At 47.1% G+C, this 15,870-nt stretch overlaps 1 protein-coding gene across 1 annotated transcript; it reads right to left on the bottom strand.

Moving 5' to 3' along the window:
• Positions 1-3,036: 3,036 nt before the first annotated feature.
• LOC121838085 (paternally-expressed gene 3 protein-like) lies at positions 3,037-12,872 on the bottom strand. Its single transcript, XM_042294144.1, has 11 exons — positions 12,708-12,872; positions 9,094-9,315; positions 8,811-9,012; positions 8,315-8,499; positions 7,908-8,157; positions 7,413-7,770; positions 6,774-7,216; positions 5,783-6,669; positions 3,551-3,732; positions 3,269-3,454; positions 3,037-3,169 (listed from the first exon to the last, which is right to left on the bottom strand). Exons 1-11 carry the CDS (start codon positions 12,870-12,872, stop codon positions 3,037-3,039), a joined length of 3,213 nt encoding a protein of 1,070 aa, XP_042150078.1.
• Between the last annotated feature and the right edge of the window lie 2,998 nt (positions 12,873-15,870).

Below are 15,870 nucleotides of genomic sequence, written 5' to 3'. Positions count from 1 at the left end.
CTGGTGCAGATGTTTGTGCTGGAGTAGCCGGCCGCTCCAGTTTGGTGGTCTCCTGTGTGCTCGTTGGTTGTTCAGGTGCAGCGGTTTGTGTTGGTGCAGCTGACTGCTCCGGTTCGGCGGTCTCCTTGGACGTTGTAGGTCGCTCAGAGGCCGATGTTTGCGCAGGAACTGCTGGTTGCTCTGATTCAGTTGTCTTCAAGGACGTTGACAGTTGTTCTGGTGCAGATGTTCGTGCTGGAGTAGCTGGCTGCTTCAGTTTGGTGGTCTGCCGTGGGATCGTTCGTTGTTCAGCTGCAGCGGTTTGCGCTGGAGCAGCTGGTTGCTCTGGTTCTTGTGTCTCCGGGTATGGTCCTTGTTCAGATGCAGACGTCTGTTCTGGAGTAACTGGCTGCTCGGGTTCAATTGTATTTGGGGATGTTACTAGTTGTTCTGTTGCAGAGCTTTCTGGTAGAGTGGCTGACTTCTCTGGTTGGGTCTGCTTCGACGATGTTTGTTGTTCTGGTGTAGATGTTTGTGCTGGAGTAGCTGGCTGCTCCGATTCGATGGTCTCTCGTGTGTTCGTTGGCTGTTCAGGTGCAGCGGTTTGTGCTAGGGTAGCTGACTGCTTCGGTTCGGCTGTCTTTTTGGATGATGTGGGTTGTATAGGTGCAGAGGTTTGCACTGAAGTAGCGGGTTGCTCTGGTTCTTGTGTCTTCGGGGATGGTGGTTGTTCAGATTCAGCCGTGTGTGCTGGAGTAACTGGCTGCTCTGGTTTAATTGTCTTTAGTGATGCTGTCAGTCGTTCTGTTGCAGAGGTTTCTGCTGGGGTATATGGCTCCTCTGTTTGGGTGGGCTTCAGTGATGTTAGTTGTTCTGGTGTAAATGTTTGTGCTGCAGTAGCTGGCTGCTCCGGTTCGATGGTCTCTCGCGTGCTCGTTGGTTGTTCAGGTGCAGCGGTTTGTGCTGGAGTAGCTGACTGCTCCGGTTCGGTGGTCTCCTGGGATAATCTGGGCTGTATACGTGCAGATGTTTGCGCCGGAATAGCTGGTTGCTCTGGTTCTTGTGTCTCCTGCGATGTTGGTTGTTCAGATGCAGCCGTGTGTGCTGGAGTAACTGGCTGCTCTGGTTGAATTGTCTTTGGTGATGCTATCAGTTGTTCTGTTGCAGAGGTTTCTGCTGGGGTATATGGCTGCTCTGTTTGGGTGGGCTTCAGTGATGTTAGTTGTTCTGGAGCAGATGTTTGCGCTGGAGTAGCCGGCCGCTCCAGTTTGGTGGTCTCTCGTGTGCTCGTTGGTTGTTCAGGTGCAGCGGTTTGTGCTGGAGTAGCTGACTGCTCCGGTTCGGTGGTCTCCTGGGATAATCTGGGCTGTATACGTGGAGAGGTTTGCGCTGGAATAGCTGGTTGCTCTGGTTCTCGTGTCTCCTGCGATGTTGGTTGTTCAGATGCAGCCGTGTGTGCTGGAGTAACTGGCTGCTCTGGTTGAATTGTCTTTGGTGATGTTATTAATTGTTTCGTTACACGAGTTTCTGCTGGGGTAGCTGGCTGCTCTGGTTGGGTGGGCTTCGGCGATGTTAGTTGTTCTTGTGCAGACGCTTGTGCTGGAATCGCTGGCGGCTGCGGTTCAGTAGTCTCCCGTGGGTTTGTTGGTTTTTCAGGGGCACTGGTTTGTTCTGGAGTAGTTGCCTGCTCCGGTGTGCCGGTCTCCTGAGATGGTTGTTCAGGTGCAGCAGTTTGTGCGGGAGAAACTGCCTGCTCTGGTTGAGTTGTCTCCGGTGTTGTTATTAGTAGTTTTGTTGCAGAGGTTTGTTCTAGGGTAGCTGGCTGCTCTCGTGTGGTGGTCTTCGGTGATGTTAGTTGTTCTGGTGCAAACGTTTGTGCTGGAGTAGCTGACCGCTCTGGTGCGGTGGTCTCCCGTACTCTCGTTGGTAGTTCAGGTGCAGCGGTTTGTGCTGGACTGGCTGACTGCACCGGTTCGGTGGTCTCCTGCGATGCTGTTGGTTGTTCAGGTGCAGAGGGTTGTGCTGGTGTGGTTGATTGCTCTGGTTCAGTAGTCTTTCTCAGTGTTGATGGTTGTTTTGATACATAGGTTTGTGCTGTTGTAGCTAGCTGCTCCTGTTCGGTGGTCTTCGGGGATGTTTGTTGTTCTGGTTCAGGTCTTTGTGCTGGAGTAGCTGGCTGCCCTGCTTCAGTTGTCTCCTGTGGTGTTGCTGGTTGTTCAGGTGCAGCAGTTTGTGCGGGAGAAGCTGTCTGCTCTGGCTGAGTGGTATTCTGCGATGTTGCTAGTTGTTCAGGTGTGGATGTGTGTGCCGGAGTAGCTGACTCCTCCGGTTGTTCTGTCTCCGGTGATGGTTGTTCAGGTGCAGCGGTTTGTGTTGGAGTAGCTGGCTGCTCTGTTTCAGTGGCCTTCGGTGTAGTTATTAGTAGTTGTATTGCAGAGGTCTGAGCTGGGGTAGCTGGCCGCTCTAGTTCGGTGGTCTCCTGTAGTCTCGTTGGTTGTTCAGGTGCTGCGGTTTGTGCTTTAGTAGCTGCCTGCACCGGTTCGGCGGTCTCCTGGGATGATATTGGTTGTTCAGGTGCGGAAGGCTGTGCTGGAGTAGTTGATTGTTCTGGTTCAGCGGTCTTTTGCAATGTTGATGGTTGTTCTGTTACATAGGTTTGTGCTGTTGTAGCTGGCTGTTCCTGTTCCGTGGTCTTCGGTGATGTTTGTTGTTCTGGTTCAGGTGTTTGTGCTGGAGTAGTTGGCTGCTCTGGTTCATTTGTCTCCTGTGGTGTTGTTGGTTGTTCAGGTGCAGCAGTATGTGCGGGAGAAGCTGTCTGCTCTAATTCAGTGGTCTTCTGTGATGTTGCTAGTTGTTCAAGTGTGGATGGGTGTGCCGGAGTAGCTGGCTCCTCTGGTAGTTTTGTCTCCGGTGATGTTGGGTGTTCAGGTGCAGCGGTGTGTGCTGGAGTGGCTGGCTGCTCTGTTTCAGTGGCCTTCGGTGTTGTTATTAGTAGTTGTGTTGCAAAGGTTTGTGCTGGGGTAGCTGGCTGCTCTGGTTCGGTGGTCTTCAGTGATGTTAGTTGTTCATGTGCAGATGTTTCTGCTGGAGTAGCTGGCCGCTCTGGTTCGGTAGTCTCCGGTAGACTCGTTGGTAGTTCAGGTGCAGGGGTTTGTGCTGGAGTAGCTGACTGCATAGCCTCGGCGGTCTCCTGGAATGTCGTTGGTTGTTGAGGTGCAGGGGGTTGTGCTGGACTAGTTGGTTGTTCTGGTTCAGCGGTCTTTTGCAATGTTGATGGTTGGTTTTTTACATAGGTTTGTGCTGTTGTAGCTGACTGTTCCTGTTCGGTAGTCTTCGGTGATGTTTGCTTTTCTGGTTCAGGTGTTTGTTCTGGAGTAGCTGGCTGCTCTCGTTCAATTGTCTCCTGTGGTGTTGTTGGTTGTTCAGGTGCAGCAGTTTGTGCAGGAGAAACTGTCTGCTCTGGTTCAGTGGTCTTCTGTGATGTTGCTAGTTGTTCAGGTGTGAATGTGTGTGCTGGAGTGGGTGGCTCCTCCAGTAGTTTCGTCTTCGGTGATGTTAGTTGTTCTGGTGCAGATGTTTGTGCTGGAGTAGCTGGCCGTTCTGGTTCGGTGGTCTCCCGTAGTCTCGTTGGTTGTTCAGGTGCAGCGGTTTGTGCTGGAGCAGCTGACTGCAGCGGTTCGGCAGTCTCCTGGGATGTTGTTGGTTGTTCAGGGGTAGAGGGTTGTGCTGGAGTAGTTGGTTTTTCTGGTTCAGCTGTCGTTTGCAATGTTGATGGTTGTACTGTTACATAGGTTTGTGCTGTTGTAGCTGTCTGTTCCTGTTCGGTGGTCTTTGGTGATGTTTGCTGTTCTGGTTCAGGTGTCTGTGCTGGAGTAGCTGGCTGCTGTCTTCCAATTGTCTCCTGTGGTGTTGTTGGTTGTTCAGGTGCAGCAGTTTGTGCGGGAGAAGCTGTCTGCTCTGGTTCAGTGGTCTTCTGCGATGTTGCTAGTTGTTCAGGTGTGGAAGTGTGTGCTAGAGAAGCTGGCTCCTCCGGTAGTTCTGTCTCCAGTGAAGTTGGTTGTTCAGATGCAGCGATTTTTGCTGGGGTAGCGGGCTGCTCTGTTTCAGTGGCCTTCGGTGTTGTTATTAGTAGTTCTGTGGCAGAGGTTTGTGCTGGGGTAGCTGGCTGCTCTCTTTGGGTGGTCTTCAGTGATGTTAGTTGTTCTGGTGCAGATGTTTGTGCTGGAGCAGCTGGCCGCTCTGGTTCGGTGGTCTCCCGTAGCCTCGTTGGTTGTTCAGGTGCAGGGGTTTGTGCTGGAGTAGTTGACTGTACCGGTTCGGCGGTCTTCTGGAATGTTGTTGGTTGTTCAGGTGCAGAGGGTTCTGCTGGAGTAGTTGGTTGTTCTGGATCAGCGGTCTTTAGCAATGTTGACGGTTGTTCTGTTACATAGGTTTGTGCTGTTGTAGCTGGCTGTTCCTGTTCGGTAGTCTTCAATAATGTTTGCTGCTCTGGTTCAGGTGTTTGTGCTGGAGTAGCTAGCTGCTCTCGTTCAGTTGTCTCCCGTGGTGTTGTTGGCTGTTCAGGTGCAGTAGTTTGTGCGGGAGAAGCTGTCTGCTCTAGTACAGTGATCTTCTGTGATGTTGCTAGTTGTTCAGGTGTGGATGTATGTGCTGGAGTAGCTGGCTCCTCCGGTAGTTCAGTCTCCGGTAATGTAGGTTGTTCAGGTGCAGCGGTTCGTGCTGGAGTAGCTGGTTGCTTTGTTTCAGTGGCCTTCGGTGTTGTTATTAGTAGTTCTGTTGCAGAGGTTTGTGCTGGAGTAGTTGGTTGTTCTGGTTCAGCTGTCTCTTGCAATGTTGATGGTTGTTCTGTTACATAGGTTTGTGCTGTTGTAGCCGGCTGTTCCTGTTCGGTGGTCTTCGGTGATGTTTGCTGTTCGGGTTCAGGTGTTTGGGCTGGAGTAGCTGGCTGGTGCCGTTCAATTGTCTCCTGTGGTGTTGTTGGTTGTTCAGGTGCAGCAGTTTGTGCGGGAGAAGCTGTGTGCTCTGGTTCAGTGGTCCTCTGCGAGGTCGGTTGTTGCTCAGGTGTGGATGTGTCTGCTGGAGTAGCTGGCTCCTCCGGTAGTTCAGTCTCCGGTGATGTAGGCTGTTCAGGTGCAGCGGTTCGTGTTGGAGTAGCTGGCTGCTTTGTTTCAGTGGCCTTCGGTGTTGTTATTAGTAGTTCTGTTGCAGAGGTTCGTGCTGGAGTAGTTGTTTGTTCTAGTTCAGCTGTCTCTTGCAATGTTGATGGTTGTTCTGTTACATAGGTTTGTGCTGTTGTAGCTTGCTGTTCCTGTTCGGTGGTCTTCGGTGATGTTTGCTGTCCTGGTTCAGGTGTTTGTGCTGGAGTAGGTGGCTGGTGTCGTTCAATTGTCTCCTGTGGTGTTGTTGGTTGTTCAGGTGCAGCAGTTTGTGCGGGAGAAGCTGTCTGCTGTGGTTCAGCAGTCTTCTGCGATGTTGGTAGTTGTTCAGGTGTGGAAGTGTGTGCTAGAGAAGCTGGCTCCTCCGGTAGTTCTGTCTCCAGTGATGTTGGTTGTTCAGATGCAGCGGTTTTTGCTGGGGTAGCTGGCTGCTCTGTTTCAGTGGCCTTCGGTGTTGTTATTAGTAGTTCTGTGGCAGAGGTTTGTGCTGGGGTAGCTGGCTGCTCTCTTTGGGTGGTCTTCAGTGATGTTAGTTGTTCTGGTGCAGATGTTTGTGCTGGAGCAGCTGGCCGCTCTGGTTCGGTGGTCTCCCGTAGCCTCGTTGGTTGTTCAGAGGCAGGAGTTGGTGCTGGAGTAGTTGGCTGTACCGGTTCGGCGGTCTCCTGGAATGTTGTTGGTTGTTCAGGTGCAGAGGGTTCTGCTGGAGTAGTTGGTTGTTCTGGATCAGCAGACTTTAGCAATGTTGATGGTTGTTCTGTTACATAGGTTTGTGCTGTTGTAGCTGGCTGTTCCTGTTCGGTAGTCTTCAATGATGTTTGCTCCTCTGGTTCAGGTGTTTGTGCTGGAGTAGCCAGCTGCTCTCGTTCAGTTGTCTCTCGTGGTGTTGTTGGCTGTTCAGGTGCAGCAGTTTGTGCGGGAGAAGCTGTCTGCTCTAGTACAGTGGTCTTCTGTGATGTTGCTAGTTGTTCAGGTGTGGATGTATGTGCTGGAGTAGCTGGCTCCTCCGGTAGTTCAGTCTCCGGTGATGTAGGTTGTTCAGGTACAGTGGTTCGTGCTGGAGTAGCTGGCTGCTTTGTTTCAGTGGCCTTCGGTGTTGTTATTAGTAGTTCTGTTGCAGAGGTTTGTGCTGGAGTAGTTGGTTGTTCTGGTTCAGCTGTCTCTTGCAATGTTGATGGTTGTTCTGTTACATAGGTTTGTGCTGTTGTAGCTTGCTGTTCCTGTTCGGTGGTCTTCGGTGATGTTTGCTGTTCGGGTTCAGGTGTTTGTGTTGGAGTAGCTGGCTGGTGTCGTTCAATTGTCTCCTGTGGTGTAGTTGGTTGTTCAGGTGCAGCAGTTTGTGCGGGAGAAGCTGTGTGCTCTGGTTCAGTGGTCCTCTGCGATGTCGGTAGTTGCTCAGGTGTGGATGTGTCTGCTGGAGTAGCTGGCTCCTCCGGTAGTTCAGTCTCCGGTGATGTAAGTTGTTCAGGTGCAGCGGTTCGCGTTGGAGTAGCTGGCTGCTTTGTTTCAGTGGCCTTCGGTGTTGTTATTAGTAGTTCTGTTGCAGAGGTTCGTGCTGGAGTAGTTGGTTGTTCTGGTTCAGCTGTCTCTTGCAATGTTGATGGTTGTTCTGTTACATAGGTTTGTGCTATTGTAGCTTGCTGTTCCTGTTCGGTGGTCTTCGGTGATGTTTGCTGTCCTGGTTCAGGTGTTTGTACTGGAGTAGCTGGCTGGTGTCGTTCAATTGTCTCCTGTGGTGTTGTTGGTTGTTCAGGTGCAGCAGTTTGTGCGGGAGAAGCTGTCTGCTGTGGCTCAGTCGTCTTCTGCGATGTTGGTAGTTGCTCAGGTGTGGATGTGCCTGCTGGAGTAGCTGGCTCCTCCGGTAGTTCAGTCTCCGGTGATGTTGGTTGTTCAGATGCAGAAGTTTGTGCTGGAGCAGCTGGCCGCTCTTGTTCGGTGGTCTCCCGTAGTCTCGTTGTTTGTTCAGGTGCAGGGGTTTGTGCTGGAGTAGTTGACTGCACCGGTTCGGCGGTCTCCTGGGATGTTGTTGCTTGTTCAGGTGTAGAGGGTTCTGCTGGAGTAGTTGGTTGTTCTGGATCAGTGATCTTTAGCGATGTTGATGGTTGTTCTGTTACATAGGTTTGTGCTGTTGTAGCAGGCTGTTCCTGTTCGGTAGTCTTCGGTGATGCTTGCTGTTCTTGTTCAGGTGTTTGTGCTGGAGTAGCTGGCTGCTCTCGTTCAATTATCTCCTGTGGTGTTGTTGGTTGTTCAGGTGTGGAAGTGTGTGATGGAGTAGCTGGCCCCTCCGGTAGTTCAGTCTCCAGTGATGATGGTTGTTCAGGTGCAGCCGTTTGTGCTGGAGTAGCTGGCTGCTTTGTTTCAGTGGCGTTCGGTGTTGTTATTAGTAGTTCTGTTGCAGAGGTTTGTGCTGGGATAGCTGGCTCCTCTCTCGAAGAGGTCTTCGGTGATGTTAGTTGTTCTGGTGCAGATGTTTGTGCTGGAGTAGCTGGCCGCTCTGGTTCGGAGGTCTCCTGTAGGCTCGTTGGTTGTTCAGGTGCAGCGGTTTGTGCTGGCGTAGCTGACTGCACCGATTCGGCGGTCTCCTGGGATGTTGTGGGTTCTTCAGGTACCGAGGTTTGTGCTGGGGTAACTGGCTGCTCTGGTTGCGAGGTCTTCGTTGATGCTAGTTGTTCTGGTGCAGATGTTTGTGCTGGTGTAACTGGCAGCTCCGGCTCGGTTGTCTTTCGTGGCTTTGTTGTTTGTTCAGGGGCAGCGGTTTGTGCTGGAGTAGCCGACTGCTCCGGTTCGGCGGTCTCCTGGGGTACAAAGGTCTGTGCTGGAGTGGTTGGTTGTTCTGGTTCAGTGGTTTTCTGCGATGGTGATGGTTGTTCTGGTACAGAGGTTTGTGCTGTAGTAGGTGGCTGTTCGTGTTCAGTGGCCTTCGGTGATGTTTGTTGTTCTGGTTCAGGTGTTCGTGCTGGAGTAGCTCGCTGCTCTGGTTCAATGGTCTCCTGTGGTGTTTTTGGTTGCTCTGGTGCAGGAGTTTCTGCTGGAGAAGCTGTCTGTTCTGGTTCAGTGGTCTTTGGTGATGTTGCTAGTTGTTCTGGTGCAGTAACTTTTGCTGTAGTAGGTAGCCGCTCCGTTAGTTGTCTCTCCGGTGATGTTGGTTGGTCAGGTGTAGCGGTTTGTGCTGAAGTATTTGCTTGTTGTTGTGCAGTGGTCTTCGGTGATGTTATGTGCTGTGCTGTTGCAGTCGTTTCTGTTGTAATAGCTGGATGCTCTGGTTCAGTGATCTTGGTTTGTGTTGTTAGCTGTTCAGGTAAAGTGGATTGTGCTGGAGTAGCAGGATGCTCTGATTCAGCGGCCTTTGGTGATGTTATTAGTTGTTCTGTTGCTGAGGTTTGTGGTGAAGTAGCTGACCGCTCTGGTTGGGTGGCCTTTAGTGATGTTAGTTGCTCTGGTGTAGATGTTGGTGCTATAGTAGCGGGCTGCTTCGGTCGGGTGCTCTCCGGAGATGTTAGTTCTCCTGGTAGAGGTGTTTGTGCTGGAGTAGTTGACTGCTTTGGTTCAGCTGTCTTCGATGGTGCTATTGGTTGTTCGGGTGCATCGGTTTGTGCTGGAGTAGCTGGCTGCACTTGTTCAGTGGTCTTCGGTGATGTTATTAATTCAGTTGCAAAGGTTTGTTCTGGAGTAGCTGGCTGCGTAGGTTTTCCTTTTTGTGGTGATGCTGTTGCTTCTTTTGGTGCAAAGGTTTGGGCTGGGGTGGCTGAGAGCTCCGGTTCAGTGGTCTTTTGGGGTGTTGTTCTTTCTGCCGGTGTAGAACTCTGAGCGGGAGTAGCTGGCTGCTCTGGTTCAGTGGCGTCCTCCACTGTTGTTGGTTGTTGAGATGCAGCAGTTTGTGCTGGAGATGTTGGTTGCTCTAGTTCGGTGGTCTTCGGTTGAGTTGTTAGTTTTTCAGGTGCAGCGGTTAGCAATGGAGTACCTGGTTGATCTGATTTAGGGCTCTTCTCTGGTGTTGTTCCTTGTTCAGGTGAAGCAGTTTGTGCTGGAGTAGTTGGCTGCTCTGGTTCAACGACTTTCTGTGATGTTGTTTGTTCAGGTGAAGTAGGTTTTCCAGGAGTAGCTGGCTGCTCTGATTCAGTAGTCTGATGTTTTGTTGTTGTTTGGACTGCTGCAGTTGTTTCCTGCTGTGTCGGTGGTGGCTCTGGCAGGGATGTTGGTTCTAAAGAAGGTGGTCGTACGGGAGCTGGGGTCTGCTCTGATGTGACTTTTGTCTTGTGTGGATTTGGTGTTGGCTGCGTTTCAGGAGTATATGTTTGTGAGGGAGAAGCAGTAGTTTGCGGCTGCGGGTTTTGCGTGTGTGGTTCCTCTGGAACTTTAGTAGGTGTTGGGGAATGCGGCGGCTTAGGGTAAGATGTGGCCTCAGAGGTTGGAATTATCTTTGAAGCAGATGTTGGTTCTTCGGTTGGAGCAGGCAGGGGAATCTCGAAGCAATCTGCTCTGTACGGCCAGTCACAGACGTTATCCTTTGCGTTGAACTGTAGACCATGTGGGCAGATCATCAGCAGGGGCGTTCCCTGTGGGAAGTACTCATGAGGAAGCAGGCCAGCTAGATATACTCATTTTACTGGAAACGTAAACAGATCTGTATGGCATCGCGACGTAGTTTGTTTTGGTGAAACAATGTACTGCAAATGAATTTCATAGAAAGTGGAAAATAGCTTGTATTTTTTATACTTGTTCATAAGACCACATAATAATGCCATATAACATAAAACACATACCCCGAAACTTAAAAGAACTGGTCCATGCTACGCGTATGAAAAAAAAAAAAAAAAAATCAGTGTTGTTCACGGACCTAGTGATGATGTCAAGATAGTTTTTTGTATGTACCAAATAGGGTATATAAAACATAAATTAAGGTATTACTTTGTTAGGAAAGCCTCCATTACAACTTTTAGAGGGCTTCTTGAAAATCATGCCATCGTGTTGTCTCCATGAAGGTGCGTCTAAGGTTTTCTGCCTTTCAGGAAAGCTCACGACACCTATTACAGTCCACTGACTAAGGGCGCCAACATCGTAGTTTGCCAGCGTGTATTCACCTGAGGCTTCTTGTTTTAAAATCTCCCGCTTTCTAAACTTTGGAAAAACTATACACACAAAGGCTAATCTGATGAAGACGACAGGATGATATGTTTTTCAATACGCTCTACATTCATTCTATTAGAAGGTTCGTGCCCAAATTAATGTTTAAAATGCGAGCTAAAGCCTATAATAAATAGCCAGTGTGGCATATCATAAAATTATCTCTACCTGGTCAATACGACCGTGAAGAATACTGTGTATTTCGATTAGCGTAATGTGCACCAGCTTTTTTGAAGTCTTGTCATTAGTTTGTTGAAACAACCTGTACGCTTATAATCAACCGTGTCTGTTTAAGATAATATTTCTTGCTGCTAAATAAACATCGGTTAAAACAAAGTCCTTGATTGCGCTTTTACACCTTTTGTATACTAATGTATCGCAACGATTAAACAAAATAATTTTTAATTCGAGAGCTCTTCCAGCGTTTTTTTTCTGCTTTAAAAAAACTCAAAATTTAGTCCAACTTTAGTAGAGTTCATACTGTGGAATTAAAACGATAACATTACTTGTAGTCCAATACCGTTGTAGGCCTAGATGTTTCTTACAGGAATAATTCGAACATCGGCTTGCGTCAGTAGACTCTTTGCTAATTCTCCCCAGCACTCCGGCCGGCACTCAAGGAATCACGGAACGGTAGTCCTTCAGCTCCAGAGTGACCGGCAATTTCAACCAATTCGATGGCTATACAGTTTTGGCTATAATTCGATGGCTATACAGTTTTGGCTATAATTGTTGCGGGTGATAGTTCGAAAAAACAAAATTTCCGCTTAAAAAAAAGAGTAAATTTGAATGTTCAGATTTTTTGTATTAAATGAGCTAATGGGGAGATGTAGTAGATTGGTTCTTTAACTCGTCGACACTGCTCAATAAATGTGACGCCTTTGCGTAGTCAGTGTGATGTTAACAGGATGATGGTGATGATTAAGTCTTCAAAGGCGCAACGACAACGATGGTTATATTGCGCAAATTTAAAGTTATTTACAATAAAAAACTAAGCTTCAAGAAAGCTCGATAAAAAATACAACTGGCATAAATACCTAGTCTCTGTCAGAAAAACAAAACAAAACACGACCAAACGGCACCAGAGGACGGTCACCAACTTAAAACAGGATGAAAGGGAGGAAGACGCCTAAGAACCTTAGGAAAGCTAGATGGGCGTATTGGGTTGCATTTTTATTGGGTGTCATTATCGGAGCCCAAAGGCAATCTACAAAAACACCTTCAAACAATTCAATTTTACACGATGGTTATCTTCCCAGACTTACATCCATTTTTTTTCTTTTTGCTCGAAGTTTCAAATGCTCGCCTGTAATTCATCTCTGACTGTTTTGTGTATCATGACCTTGGGCTGTTCTTTGTCATGTAATTTTTGAGAAGGAACGCGCGTGCCATGTTACTTTAACATTCTCGTCTTTAATCTGCGTTTCTTTTAACAAGGGCTGGTGACAGAACTTGGGATTCCAGTGGGACAACGCGATTCTGGCGTTTTCACAGCAGAGGCTGTGAAAACGACAGAATCCTGGTCTGCTATAGGTTCTCTACAAGCGTTCAGTCCAGCGATACTTTGATATCGATAGATTGGGACGCTGCGACGCCAGCGGGTCCTCTTCTGCTTTTTTTTCTTCGCCTGCGCTTTAACATCTAATAATACATGGTGATATTTGTGGCGTAGTTGCCGCTTGGAGGGCGCTCATTGCACGGGTAGCATTGAGCGTACGAGTTAGAGAGGGGTTCAAGGTATTCTAGTTTTGGATTGGCGTCCATTAAAGATATGCGCCGGTCTGAAATGTTGTTCGAGGTAAAGGCTGTTTATGTGGCGGTTCGAAGCACTGGTTGGCTAGGGGCACTTTATTTTAAGAGAGAAGATAGAACGAAGGTTTCTATACTTCCCTATTCTAAGCTATATGGGCCTGTCTAAAGTAAAACTAGCACATCCGCCTAATACTGTATTGTCGAATGGGTGTTTTATGTTTGGGTGTTTTATGTTGCTGAGGACTGCAGATTAATGTACATCGCATTAAAATCAAGGCACAGCTTGTGTCTGAATGCAGTCTTATATATGTATAGGAGAATGAAACGGTCCTTCTGACCAGATACTGTACTATCACTCCTTAATAGACAGATCTAGAATGTAATGTGCACATTGCTAAAAGGTTTAGAGCACCTCAATATGGCAAAACTAGGGACATCACAGAGCATACGAATTCAAAACTAATAAAGTTAGGTATGAGGCGACATTAGTAGATTTTTTTAAGAATGCCACATTGTGGCCGCTTGTTACCACAGTCGCGCAGTGATTTTGCAGCTTCCCAGAGAAAGCACGCTTTCGAAGGGGTCTATATCCGGCTCTGGATCGTTATATTGCGATGATTTGATATTATGCGCGACGTACGTTGTTTTCGGTCTGCATAAGCTTTGTCAAAATGTCAAAAAAAGATTGTTTATTCATACCTGCACGCAGACGTAGTAAGTGGAACAGTTGTACGGGTTGGGTAGATATGTGGTGGTCGCATCGTGGTGGTCCACGCGGGGACATCCCGGCGGAGGCTCCTGAGACTGGCACTGCTGGAGCAGTGTCACACAGGTAATAGCCAGGACGAAAGTCACAACTTTCATTCTCCTAAAAGGTGCATAAAAGAAGGTACATAAAGAAAAAAAGGAAACAATTAGTCGAACAACAGTTGATTCAGACCATTGTATGAAACAGCGCTTGCCTTTTACGTCAAGCAATATAATGCTTCACACTAATGTGTGAAATTTGAAGTGCCTCGCACTTCACACAAAGTACAAGACAGTTTAGGGTACTGGTGGGGAAGAATGTGAAGAGGGAAAGGTGCCACGGCAGGGGTCCGTTGGTTATTCGTATTTTGTTTCTCTTTCCCTGACTAGACCTAGTTTTTTTTTCTTAAATTGTGATTACCCGATACGAAGGGGTAAGCCGCCTCAATTTGATCCATTCCTATCTGCTTTGTGTCAGCTAAGAACAGGGAAACCACTTTTGGAAGTGTGTTTATAAGTGCAGTGAGGAGGTGGTGCTTAGGGAAAGAGGGTTACGCTCTGCAGGTTCAATTGAGAGCGATCTTGCGTATGCTGCAAGAATGGAGGTGTATATTATTCGAAAAATGAAAGTACTGAAACGAAGTCATTCTATAGTAAAGTTGAGAGTTGAGCTAGTTTCTAAGATGACATCATATTAAAACAGAGCGCAGATCAACTGCGCTGAGGAAGAGAAAATAGAACACAGAGCACTGACTATCAACTGATCTATTCTGAAAGAAAGAGGAAGATGAGGCATCGGAAATAAAACGCGCACCAGAAAAAAGAAATAAACCAGTTATACCTGAACCAGTTGTGCTATTTCTAGTTCAATCTAGTTGTGCTAGAAAGGGAAGAGGACGATGAAAAAAGGCCACAAACAAAACACATTTATATTTATGAACAAAAAAAAAGAAGGACAGAGAAGAATGAAAAAGGAAAATAAGATGAATCAAATACTAGGCCGCACAAATAGATCGTTGTAAGCGTTGGCGAGGAAGGCTACTTCCTTAATGAGTGATAAGGAAGTAGCCTTCCTAGCCAACGAATACAATTGATTTTGGCCGGCCTAGTAGTATTTAGCTCTTTTCATTATCCTTTTATCTTTCCTTTTCTTTTGACTTTCTTTTTCTTGAACTTTATTGTGCTCAGTAGAGCCTCTAATTAAGCTACGCCTATAGTATCGGCACTCTGTTCCCAGATATTATTGTGCGCGCCGCCATCTTGGTGCTTGTGCAGAACAGACGCAGCTATCGATCGTCATGATTCAAATGTGAGACTTCCTCAGCATTAGATTTGGTGCAAGGATGCTCATCTAATGTTGCTTTGATTTGATCTTAAGCATTCATGAAGGACGGAAATGAGTTTTGTTGTTAGTTCAGATAAAGCTTCAGACCACTGCTAACCATTCAGTTAAGCCACAAGGTGGGTAAGTGTCGTTACTCTGAAGCTTAGCTTATTTGGCGGCACTAGTCTTTGTGTTTTGCTTTTTCTTCCTCTTCCGTTTCTAACATACTTCATTCATGTATCACAGGTTTCCCTTTTTTCTGATGTGTGTGTTTCAATTCTGGTGCTTCGTTTTTCTGTTTCTTTCACAATATATCAGTCGAGAGTCAATGCTCTGTGTTCTCTTCTCTTCCTCATTGCTTGCACGTTGACTTTTAATATGATGACGTCATTTGAGTCGAACTTCATGGAGTTTGTTAAAAAAACGGGGACGCAGAATTAAAATCATAATGAGCAATTGCTTATTGAGTGGAATTCAATGTGATCTTCAAATAACACAAAACAAATGATATATAACAAAAATCTGTCAAGCGTGTTTTTTTACTGCGGCTTTTCCCCTAAAATGGCGTTTCTTATGGCTCTTTGCATACGTCTGTCTGACCATCCTCGGCATGGAATGTCGGGTGAGACGGTACGCCCTTTTCTTAATTGTGTTTAGAGTAAGGCGTAGCATTAAATTGTCTGATTTGTTGCTTAATAAAGCTTTAATATATTCAAAAAAATTTTACGGTGTCGGAAACCAAGTTGATCTCTGCATTTATTTTTCGGGCTCAGTGAATGTGGTCGCTTCACGGCAATAAAGAAATAAACGAATAGACGGAACATTAATTTAAAGCAATGAGAGATTAATATTTTCAGTGTAATAAATACTGACGCGAGAGTTCTTGTTCTCTGACTGTGAAAAAAGTAAGAAGTTGATTCAATAGTTTGTATGACTGACTATCAGGGGTGGCCAAGCTGCGGCTCGCGAGCCGCATGCGGCTTTTCGGTTGTTAAAGTGCGGCTCGCGGCTCCCTAGAGCCGCGAGCCGCACTTCTGGGAGCCATAGAAATGGCTCCAAGAACGATCTCCGAGGGACTCCTGATGATACGGGTAAAGGATGAGATAAGCTTTCATTATTTCACCTCTGACATCAATTTAATAGAAACGCCTCGATCCACTTCACGACGTTATGACATAAGCATATATTTGGTTTACATACTTACTTTTTTAGGGATATACAGTCAAAAAATGCATTCAAAAAATTGATTAATTTGACATTAATGTATTGTTTTGTTGTCTACCGGTTAGGAAAAATTATGAAACAATTCAACAAGTTGCGTTTGCCGCTCAATCTGGCTGATTTTTCTTACAAAACTGCGAAGATTGGCGCAAAAGCTCTCGCTGGTGTGGGGCAGGTTCTTGTGTAGAGCATTCCATATGACAACGGGCGGAGGGGATAGCAGTTCTCTCTCGCTCTTCATTGGCGAAGGACTTTTACCAGCTCCGCCTCGGGGTCGCTGCGTCAACCAAGGCTCAAGCAGCGACGACGGAAGAGTAATAACCCCGTGTACGACTATGTTCAATAAGTTGCTACAGCGGCAAGCAAAGATGCCCGAGATCGTAGGGTACATAGATGTTATATACCAATATACTACATGTCATAATACTTACTTGGCGCATATCATAAAGTAAATTTATATGAAGGTTGTTTCACAGCCTATTTTATTTTTTTAAACAGGTAGCGTATTTGCAAGTGAACAAAAATAGACGAGAAAAAGAAAAATAGAGATATAGAAGGCTTGGGTAAGGG

The sequence above is a fragment of the Ixodes scapularis genome, unplaced genomic scaffold, assembly GCF_016920785.2.
Source record: "Ixodes scapularis isolate PalLabHiFi unplaced genomic scaffold, ASM1692078v2 PGA_scaffold0__279_contigs__length_252992795, whole genome shotgun sequence".
NCBI classification, from domain to species: domain Eukaryota; kingdom Metazoa; phylum Arthropoda; class Arachnida; order Ixodida; family Ixodidae; genus Ixodes; species Ixodes scapularis.
The sequence above is the reverse complement of the archived record's forward strand: the minus strand, read 5'-3'. Positions and strand labels throughout refer to the sequence as shown.

Bases quoted from the DNA above. Each gene is read 5' to 3' on its own strand.
- LOC121838085 (XM_042294144.1), bottom strand. From the start codon at position 12,872: ATGAAAGTTGTGACTTTCGTCCTGGCTATTACCTGTGTGACACTGCTC. The intron at 8,500-8,810 runs GCCAGCTACTCC...CCTCAGCAACAG, and splicing joins CAAAAAGGAAAACCTACGCA to AACAACTAATAACATCACCA. The intron at 3,733-5,782 runs GTACAGCCAACT...TGCAAACGACAG, and splicing joins TCCAGGAGACCGCCGAACCG to CTGAACCAGAAAAACCAACT.